General features: G+C 50.6%; 1 protein-coding gene across 1 annotated transcript; it reads right to left on the reverse strand.

The window, feature by feature from the left end:
* Window positions 1-2,343: 2,343 nt before the first annotated feature.
* LOC115529184 (CCN family member 1) lies at window positions 2,344-10,486 on the reverse strand. The gene is made up of 5 exons (XM_030337734.1): window positions 10,175-10,486; window positions 7,816-8,032; window positions 5,377-5,859; window positions 4,228-4,406; window positions 2,344-2,721 (listed from the first exon to the last, which is right to left on the reverse strand). The coding sequence occupies exons 1-5, from the start codon at window positions 10,223-10,225 to the stop codon at window positions 2,416-2,418; spliced, it is 1,236 nt and encodes a 411-aa protein (XP_030193594.1). The 5' UTR covers window positions 10,226-10,486; the 3' UTR covers window positions 2,344-2,415.
* Between the last annotated feature and the right edge of the window lie 733 nt (window positions 10,487-11,219).

Raw genomic sequence — 11,219 nt, forward strand, 5'->3', positions numbered from 1 at the left:
AGCGCCGCCTCGGCGCCGGTGTGCTTTTATATTATCCTTGAGGGGAATATCAAACCTTATCAAATGAATGCAACATGGCAGATTGAAAACCAATATTTATTCCAGTCAGGGTATCTTGATATTTAAGTGTGCAATCATCATTTTGAGCTGAACCATACTTACTAGAAGCAGTGATGCCTTTCCATATTAAGAAAACTTGCATCATGACCTTAACGTGATTCTCAGCCTCTTGTAGGCTAATGGCTGTAACTTGTTTTGGTTGACAGTGATTTCAATACAACCTATATGGACTTTTCTTGCTCAGTGCTAGCTATACACGCATGGTTGTATTAGAAGATTGGCACGTGTGCTATACAGCAAAAAGACAAATGCATCTGTACATAGCTGCTCCATGGAGACTCGTAACACATTATCCTGAAACCACAGCATCCAAAGAGGGGATGGAGCTAAACACCTTGATATAAAGTCTCATGACTATCAAACAGTACTGACAGGCCTAGTTCAGAAATGTGTATACTTTCATATAGAAATGCATTAACATATTTTTGGCAGAAAGGAAATAAAACATTTCTAGCGGCAAAAATGGCATTTCAAATCATAAATCACTTGTAGAACACTGCAAAGTAGACTATCGACACTAGCGCTTGTAAGCGATAAGACCAGTAGGTCATCTTTAAACCCTGTTCTAAGGTGCATGGCTTTAATCCGACCTAAGGGACCTTAAGCTGGCCTTAAATTATGATCTGACATAATGTACAGAACAGAATGTACAACGGTATTCATAAAGGGAATGATAAACAACCAAAGGGCCCATTAGGGCCAACAGCCAGAATTGGTGTCGTTAAGTCCTCTAGTTCCTTTAGACCTGTTCAGATATACTGGGAATAAACCAGCAAACACTGAGTTCAGTTTCACGGCTCTATCTTAAATCATTGGCCGCTCGATTACAGACCAGATTGCAAAACCAAAATGATTCCGCCGCCCAAAATTACAAATTATACGTTTCCTTCAGAGCACACACAGATGTCGGGTTTTTATTTCTGTAACAAACAAGGCATTTTTCCACTTCAGGGTCGGGATTGTAATTTTCTCAGAGTGGGTCCCAGTTCTCCAGCCAAACCCACAGCCTGTTTGTTTCCAGACAAATGTCAGACTTTATTTTAGACAACTGATGGATCCCGACAACTACGCTCTGGGGAATCAAACCATCGTGTTTCTGCCAGCTTTATTAAAACGTCCGATATCAACAGATTAGTCTAAATGTTTTCCGTTAATGAAGCCTACCCAATCTGCTAACGAGCTTAGCTCTCGGTCCAATTAAGAGATTTTCGGGCAAATTTTATTGTTAATGGATGTTTTAGTGAAGCCATGAGAGAAACTAAATAATCAATTACATTTTTCATTAGTTTCGATTGTTATTTCAGCAACAATTTGACCTTTAAAGAGGAAGTCTTTCAGCGACTTGTCTTGACGCCCCTTCTCCGGCGTCAGCCATTTTGTTTGCATGTCCGTCGTGTTAGCATGTCAGTCTCGCTAGCGATGTCTTCCTCAATAATAAATACCAGGAAATAAATAGAGATACAAGCATCCCTCCAGACAGAACACCGTCGCCATCCCGTCCCGGTTCTGTCGAGTCCACTCCAAGAGTCTGTAATGGCGTTTTCTCTCATGCCTGATCTTCCCTGAATCCAATCAAATCAGCTTTTAATTTGCATGTCGGACGCGGTCCTCAAGGAAACACAACATCTAAAACACGCTCAACCTTGTACGGTACGTTTATAAAGTATCTAAAGAACGTCTTTACGCTATCTTCATCTTAAGAATATGTCCAAGGAAAATAAACAACAAAGAGAGTTTCTCTGGACGGATCCACGTGGTGTTTTGTTCTAAATACCCCGATGGCCGTTCACCACCGGCGGTCCTAACAGAATCACAGAAGCAGATCTCCTCAGTCTAGCTCTCTCTTCCCCCCCCCCCCCCCGCCTCTCTGTCTGTCTGCACCTTGCTGGCTCCTACTCAGATACACTAGGGGTAAACTAGTCAAGAGCTGATTATGGTTCCACGTCAACGCAACTCAAGGGGGGTTACGGACCCAGTACGGCCTTGCGGACCCTCTGTACGGCCACCGCAAGGGCCTGATGTGCGCCTCCCAAATATTGCAGCAAGGGCTGTGATCGGTCTGCTCACCAAAACCTGACAGAACCAAAACAGGTTCACAACTGCGTCGAGTCATTGCGTTGGGTCGACGTGGAACCATAATCAGCCATTTACTCTCTTGGTTGTTCTGGCGGTCCCGCCTTGGTGGGGGGGGGGGGGGGGGGGGGGGGGGGGTGCGCTTGGTGGGAATGTTGGGGGGCTGGGCGGGCGGGCAGACGGGGGTGAAAGGAGGGTCCAATCCATCACGCTCGCCGGCGGCTAATCGAGGAACTTGTGCGTGTCTCCGTAGAGCCACCGCTGGGGCGTCATGGCCGCCTCGTTCAGGTGGTTGCACTCGTCGCTGCACTTGCAGGACTGGATGAACATGACGGCGCGGTCGAAGCGCTCGCCATCGGCGCAGGCGAAGGTGACGGTGGCGGTGCGCGTGCGGCGCGGCGAGCAGCAGCGCCCGTCGCGGCACACGCCGCAGTAGTTGGGCCGGTAGAGGCGCGCGGTGCGGCAGCCTGCGTAGGACAGGCGGTGGGGCTCCGGCGCCTTGTGGGTACGCGAGCACTTCCTGCCCTTCTGTTGAGGGAAGAGGGGGGGGGGGGGAGAGGGAGGGAGAGAAAGAGAGAGTGATGGAGAGAATGGGAGACAAGGGAGGGAGAAAACAGGGTCAATAATGGTCAACAAAAGTTCACAAAGTTTCAGCTCACTAACTCATCCTAAAAACAATTTTTGCCAATAAAAGAAAATTGCAATACATGGAATACTGAAATTCTGATGTTTTCATAAACATCAGCCCGTGCTCAAGAGTAAAGGGGTCTTTATTAGACTGAGAGATGGAGATTCACACAGAGATTTAGAGGGCTGCACAGAGAGAGAGCGACTGAGAGGTTCACAGAGAGAGAGCAGCAGCTGTGTGCCGGGCAGTCCGTCAGATAAGTGCCGGTGGAACCAGCCCTCCAACGAACCACAATCAGGGGGTCGACGAGGCCACGCTAACACCCCCGGCAGCGGGGGCTTTAGGGGGACAGAGCAGAGCGGCTGGCCGCCATTAGCGGCGTTCCGGGCTGAACGGGGGCGAGGGAGTCGCGCTGAGAGGAGAGAGAGCCACCGCGTGGGCGAGAGAGGGGCGCTCTGAGGGCTGTTTACACGCCACCCATCAAGACCCCCATTAGCAGCTCGCTGCTCACTGGTTCAACAGGACCACAACACCGGCTGGTTTCAGATTCGTAGCCCTGGGTTTACTTTTTCGACTGTTAGATTCAGACATAATATAGCAATCCATTTAGTTTATAGATTAGTTAGTTCCCAAATGTTTGTTATTCATTTCATCTTGGATGTGTAAGCCCCGTACTGTTCTGGTGATTAAACCAGTGGCATAACTTCTGGCATCACTGAAGCATCTGTTCCTGGTTCATGGTTCATGGTACCTGTTCTTTCCAATGGCCTTTAGCATGAGTTAGCCCTCTCCATGAAGAACCAATAGCAATAGCATCTTGCTAGTAAGTAACTGATATTCAATAATATGAGTCCCAACTGTGTTACCACTGGATAGAATGCTAGGCCGGCTTCTCTTGACTTGATGGCGTAACTACAAAAATACGAGTTAGGATTTGAATGCACATGCAATATATTTTTGAAATTCTCTTCAGACTGTTGCCTGGCTATTCTCCCCTCAGTGTAAATGAGTGTGGCGGTGGGTTGATGCAACCCCGCGGTGGTTAAACAAGGCCCTGGCTGCCTGCGCACACAGCAACGGACCTGAATAGAAAGAGCTGACCGAGACCTGGCCCTGGAGCAAGGCATTTAATAAACGCTGGTGTTATTAATATCAACGTCTCTCTATCACCCTCTAGCTTTTCTCTAGCGCGCGCTCTCTCTCTCTCTCTCTCTCTCTCTCTCTCTCTCTCTCTCTCTCTCTCTCTCTCTCTCTCTCTCTCTCTCTCTCTCTCTCTCTCTCTCTCTCTCTCTCTCTCTCTCTCTCTCTCTCTCTCTCTCTCTCTCTCTCTCTCTCTCTCTCTCTCTCTCTCTCTCTCTCTCTCTCTCTCTCATTGATTAGTAAGACTGACCACATGTATTGATTACCTTGACCGGGAGGGACATGGAGCTGCAGGGACGCACGTTGCACAGCCGCGTCTCCTTCACCAGTTTACACTTAGCGTTGTCGTTGGTCACCCGGGAGGACACGCCCACTCCACAGCTCCGAGAGCACTGGGACCAGGAAGTGGTCTGGACCACACACTGGTCGTCTGCCTGCCTCCATGCTGGAGAGAGGGAGAGAGAGAGAGAGAGTGAGTAAATGGACTGCATTTATACAGCGCTTTTCTATACAGTGGCCACTCAAAGCCCTTTACAATACTGCCTCATATTCATACATTCATGAACACATTAACACACCCACGGCGGAGTAAGCCATGCGAATCTTGCTCAGGGACACCTCGACACAGATAGGAGGAGACAGGGATTGAACTAGCAACCTTCCGGTGAGCAGCCAACAAGCTTTACCTCCTGAGACACATTTCACCCATATGTGGAATAATGAAGAGACAGCGATGGAGAGAGAAAGAGAGGACAGGGTGATACGACTTGTTAGAGAGCATCCAAAGCAGACCGTCAAAACGGACCCAGAGGTCTCACAGGTGAATCTCTTAGCGGGGGGTTTGAGGTGAAGTCGCGCTGCAGCGTCCAGAGGAATGGGTCGGGCGAGCTGGAGCCAGCAGGAGCGAGAGGGAGTGAGGGAGTGCTCAGCACACTGGCTTCATTCAGCCGCAGAGCCACACTGACGCACAGAGAGGGGATTACCATGGGGGGAGCAGGGTGACAAGGGTGTGTGTGTGTGTGTGTGTGTGTGTGTGTGTGTGTGTGTGTGTGTGTGTGTGTGTGTGTGTGTGTGTGTGTGTAAGCGCACACACACACACACACACACACACACACACACACACACACACACACACACACACACACACACACACACACACACACACACACACACACACACACACACACACACACACACACGCGCGCTGTTGTATATAAATATATACACAGACACACAAAGGGCGGGCGAACGGCCGGTCGCACACTGCTGTGTTTGTGTGTCGGCGTGGCAACAGGTCGACGGCACAAACATGACGCCTGAGCTACGCAGAGGAAGCAGACGCCGCCGCGGGCGTCATGACGTCGGCGGCGGCGGGGACCCCCCCCCCACATGCCCCGCCCTCGACCCCCTCTTACTGGCCAGGTGCTTGAGTCGCTGTGGTTTCTCCCACTTCCTGCCGGGGTCCAGCAGCGCGTTGCCCCGCCCCTCCTCCTCCCGCCACTGCTTCCTGTCCTTGCGGGGCTTGTGGGGGTATGGGTGGGGCTTGGGGTACGCCTTGGTCTTGACGTAGGGGTGGTCCGGGTAGGGGTACGGCTTGTAGGGCAGGAAGGGGAACAGCGGGGAGTAGGCCGGTGGCGGGGCCGGCCAGCGGCGGGCGGGTGTCGCCGCGGCGATGGCGGTCTCGCTGCAGTCCAGGCGGTGGCAGCACTGCCCCGGGACCTTGACCAGGCGCGGGGCGGGGCAGGAGGGCGTGGCCAGCGGCAGGTGGGCGGGGCAGAGCGGGATGCAGCCCATGGCGCCGTCGATGCAGGTGCACTGGTGCTTGCAGCCCGCCCGGAAGTCCTCACCGTTCTGGTACATGCGGCCGTCGTACTCGCAGGAGCGACCCTCCGCCTTTGCTGTGATTTGAGGGGAAGAGTGAGGGGAGGGGCTTAGTTTAGGTCAGGTGACCCGTGAGTGATGCCCTTCATCACATTCCCTTCATCACCTAGCTGTTAGCTTCTATATGAATGCTAGCCTGGTGTTTTTTGATCATGTGATCTGATGTTACAAAAGCATGTTTCAAGCGGCCATCTTGGTATTTCTGGACCAAAATTATATAATTATGTTAATGAAAGCGCAGAGAAGACAGTTTTTGTTATTCTGGAGTCTTGGTTTAGCCAACAAAAAGAAGAGCTTTAAAGGTCCCATGACATGCCACCAGGTGTGAGTGTGATCATGGGACCTTTAACAATGGGGGAGATGTAAGAAGATGGTGGTTTGAAATGTGAACCCTAATACAGCTCCTGACGCGACCTCTGGTTGTTCTTTTGTAACCTCGACTTTGGAGTGTTTGTTTTGTGGAGCTACTCCAATTTATTGTTAACTTTTATTGTTCCACTCATCTTCTGCTCAATTTAAAAGTGAGTCATAAAATAAACAATAACAACCCGAGTGTTGCAACTGAAATGCAGCAGGCCGCAAAGAAAAAACACTCGCCAAAAACTGTGTGATATAATATTTGTGTTCATAACTTTGATTCGAAAACATTGACTCAGGAAGTCTGGAACGCGGAGGTATTGGAAAACATTTGGGCTGGAGAGAGAAGAGAAGATGGACTGAGGGGAGGGGGGGAGGGAGAGAGCGGGGGGAAGGAGAGGGGGATGACAGCACAGGGGGGGTGGGACGGTGGCCATCTTGGCTCTAATGAAGGAGCGCTCTATTCTTAGAGCAGCAGGAATGTGGATTTGTTTACAATGTCCTCCCCCAGCAGACCCCCCCACAGCCCCCCCAATACCCCCTTTATACACCCCCCCAACATACACACACGTAAACACCCACATAAAAATACCACTGTGTGTGTGCGTATGTTTGGATAATTTGTATGTGTAGCGTTTCAGTGTGTAGGTGTGTTCAGCGTGTGCCTGTGTGGATGTGGCTACATATTTCCACATGTGTGTATTTTGTATTTGTGTTATTTGTGTGTGCGTCTGTAAATGTGTTTGTAGTTGTGTGTGTTTGTCTGTAAATGTTTAAGTAGTTGTGTGTGTAGTTTCTCCTCTCCACATTGAGCTCGTGTGTGTGTAGTTTCTCCTCTCCACATTGAGCTTGTGTGTGTGTGTGTGTGTGTGTGTGTGTGTGTGTGTGTGTGTGTGTGTGTGTGTGTGTGTGTGTGTGTGTGTGTGTGTGTGTGTGTGTGTGTGTGTGTGTGTGTGTGTGTGGTGTCTCCTCTCCACACTGAGCTCCTCTGATGAGCGCCTGGCTGCCGATCAGTGACTGGGAATCAGACCTCAGCCTCTATCAAAAGGTTCCCCCACAACCCACACACACACACACACACACACACACACACACACACACACACACACACACACACACACACACACACACACACACACACACACACACACACACACACACACACACACACACACACACACACACACACACACATCTCGCCTCCTTCTCCCCCCTCCACCTTGGCTTGACCCCCCCCCCACCCCTTCCTCCTAATCCTCCTCCAGCTCAAACACTCCAGCTTCAACCCCACCTCCTCCTCCTCCCCCAATTAGCCTCACCTCCACCTGCCCAGACACCGGCAACAACCAACCTACACCCCCAACCTCCATCTGGACATTTACACTTTTTAATTACATTAAAGGTCACCTTCTTTTAAGTCACTCCATCCATCGTCTAAAACTTTAGTGAATGACGGAAAAACCATGAACCGACATCAAACCCCTCCTTCAGTCCTGATCTCCTCATCCGAGCCCTGTCCCCCCCCGCCCCCACTCTGTGTTTAGTCACCTCTCCAGTAGAAGCCCCTACTCCGCCGAACCCCACCCCCCCCGCCCGCCCCCCCGCGGGGTACCTACCTCTGCAGATGCCGTGGGGGCTGGCCACGTCGTTGCCGTAGTTACAGTCCAGGCCCTTGTGGTGGTCGCAGGGTCGGCCCTCGTGGCAGTCCTGGTTCAGCTGCCCAGCGCACACCTTACAGCAGCCGCAGCCGTCCGCCACCAGGCTGACCCCCAGGGGGCAGGGGGGCGGGCCCACCGGGCACTCGCACACCGCGGGGCAGCCGGCGGCCTCCACCTGCAGGGGGGGGGGGGGGGGGGGGGGGGGGTAAACGGTGCACGACTCAGCCCCGGTCCAACCAGTCCGTCACCGCAGCCTCCCACGACAGGAGCGCCATGCAGCTCAGGAGGTAGAGCGGGTTGGTTGGTCACCGGAAGGTTGCTAGTTCGATCCCCGGCTCCCCCTAGCCGAGTGTCGAGGCGTCCCGGAGCGAGACGCCTCACCCTGACGAGCTGGCTGTCGCCTTGAAGGGCTGACTCCGCCGTAGGTGTGTGATTGTGTGCATGATTGGGTGAATGTGAGGCAATATTGTGAGGCGCTTTGAGTGGCTGCTGGTTAGAAAAGCATGTTTTAAAAGCAGTCCATTTAACATTTACGACCAAAGGTCCTGGTTTCCAGTGGTCAGGTCTGTAGGCATGGTGGCGTTTCATCATGTGATGGGTGTTGTAGTTACATCTTGTGATGCGTGTTGTTGTTACATCATGTGATGACATGTTCACATGTTTACATGTTAAAATGCATTGAAATCCTCTCGACTCCATCAAGGCGAGGCAGAGTAAACGCTGTGACAGGTTGGTGTGACCGTGGCTTAAGATAAAGTTTAGAGAGGTGATTACCGAACCACAGTCCACTAAACCCTTACCCTATAGTACACCTCTGGAGTCAGAATCCTGATTGGTTGTGGTGTTTGGGTGTGTGATTATATAAACTGTTTTCATGATTTATTGTTTCTCACGGATCCTTTACTGGTGGTAAACAAAACAAACTCTTCCGGAAAATATAAGTCACCTAACGTCATAAACCTCATCCCTGAAACAACCAGACCTTATCTCATAAAACATCAGCATCTCTCGCATAATATTTAATCTTCAACATCTCTAGACTCATGCTTACAATCTCTGATCTAATACCTAAACTGAGAGCCGACCAAAACCTAAAGGGAAACACTACCTCCCCTTTTTATAATAGAAGAAAGTCTATAAAAAGAATTCTTCTTCATACTTTACATTTGGGAAATCTGTCTGTCTGTGACATCAACTCCTCTCCCTCTGAAAGGTTCGACCATTGACTCCATATTTACAGATCTGACCAATTCTGGACCAAAGTCATCAACGGTCCCAACGTTTTCTCGATTCTACAGCGTTCAGTGGATTTAATCACAGCAGGCTGCGGAAGCAGCATTCTCATCAGTCTGTGTCTCTCTGTGTGTGTGTGTGTGTGTGTGTGTGTGTGTGTGTGTGTGTGTGTGTGTGTGTGTGTGTGTGTGTGTGTGTGTGTGTGTGTGTGTGTGTGTGTGTGTGTGTGTGTGTGTGTGTGTGTATGTGCGCGCGTGTGTGCGTGTGCGTGACACGTGTGCGTGCGTGCGTGCGTATGTGTGTGTGTGGCCGGCCCGTGAGCGCAAGGGCAAGGAAGCTCTTTCATCCCCGCGCGCCTCGCGCATGCCAACCGGAAGGCTGCACGGGTTGACAGAACTCCCATTGGCGCCCCGGACAGAGCGAGGTATTCAGCGAATGTAGACCGAAGCGCACTCGCACACACACACACACGCACACGCAAACACGCACACACACGCACGCGCTCTAACCTCCGCCAGATCCACTTCACATCACCTGGAGGTCCGTTATAAAAGAATAACGTGTACGTTTGTCACTACCCACGGCCGGGTTGGATAATTCCCGCGCCGTGGAAGTTCCCGGTTCTATTTCCGGTTGTGAACGCGGTTCACTTTATGATCTCTGAGTAAAAGTCAAAGGCTGTAAAAGTGGAGTCTATAACAGCAACTTAACGACCGTTCTGACAGGTGGGAAACAGGAGGAGGGGGTAGGAGCAGTAATGGTCAGACAGTAGTCTATCTGTAGACTAATATAATAATCAGGGATGATAAGGATTTGTAGCCTACCAAAGTATACAAATAAGTCTTACTTAATCGAGAGCATTACAAGTAGAGGATAACTTGAGTGGGACTCGAAAAATATATCATTTTATTTAGTAGGATAAGGTCTTCTCACTCAGAGATGAGAGTGAACGCAGATCGGTCTCGCGCAGACCGATCTGATTTGCGCGAGACCGATCCGTGGCGCCACGTGAGACTCATTCCTCCGTGTTGACACGAGCGCGAGACATAATAACACGGCATATCAAAGAGAGACCCCCACTCACCAGTCCGACCGTCATCATCTGCAGAGCGGCCAGCAGTAGTAGGGTCCCCATGTCGTCGCGGGGGGCCAAGATGTTACTTAGAAATGAATTTTGAAAATTCACAGAAAAATTAGATCCTCGACCACCATTGACCTCACAAAAATACAAAGGCTGTTGTCCAATCGGATAATCCAAACTCCGTTTTAGCGCGAACTCATTAAGGGTACTGGCCTTGACTACATCACTTATGATATTTCATCGATTATAGTCGTAGGCTGTTTTTATATTTCTCGGTGTGCTTCTGGCCACAGCCCCGCCCACCTGAGACTGAGCTCGTCCAATCAGAGCGTCGGCCCGTGGCCCAGGTATTCCATAAAGGGCAGCGGGGGGGGGGAGGCGGGGCTTGGAGCTCACAAACGCTCGAACTGAGGTTTGGGGGCGTGGTCGTCGATGAATGCAGTCATTCATAAAAATTCTGAATTAGGGCTAGTACATTCCAAGAGAACCTGGCTTTGGCTGTTTATTTATTTATGTTCGAGCGAAAATAATATTATTGATGCTTTAAAGTCGTTTTCACATGCATACCTCTCTGTCCGGCCTCTGCTTTGTGAGCAGGAATATAAATATACTCAGCTGGGCTAACATCTCACCGCCATGGAAAACAGACAGGAATTTCCTCCCGAGCTGTTTAAGATACAAGAGGCAGACAGATTAAGGGTATATATCAGCATTATAGAGCTGGATACACTTTACACATGTAGTGTGAAGAATCATGTTGATGCTAAAGGCTCTCTCTCTCTCTCTCTCTCTCTCTCTCTCTCTCTCTCTCTCTCTCTCTCTCTCTCTCTCTCTCTCTCTCTCTCTCTCTCTCTCTTCTCCCCCCTCTCTCTCTCTCTCTCTCTCTCTCTCTCTCTCTCTCTCTCTCTCTCTCTCTCTCTCTCTCTCTCTCTCTCCCTCTCTTCTCCCCCCTCTCTCTCTCTCTCTCTCTCTCTCTCTCTCTCTCTCTCTCTCTCTCTCTCTCTCTCTCTCTCTCTCTCTCTCTCTCTCCCTCTCTCTCTCTCTCTCA

Source organism: Gadus morhua, chromosome 2, assembly GCF_902167405.1.
Source record: "Gadus morhua chromosome 2, gadMor3.0, whole genome shotgun sequence".
Lineage (NCBI taxonomy): Eukaryota > Metazoa > Chordata > Actinopteri > Gadiformes > Gadidae > Gadus > Gadus morhua.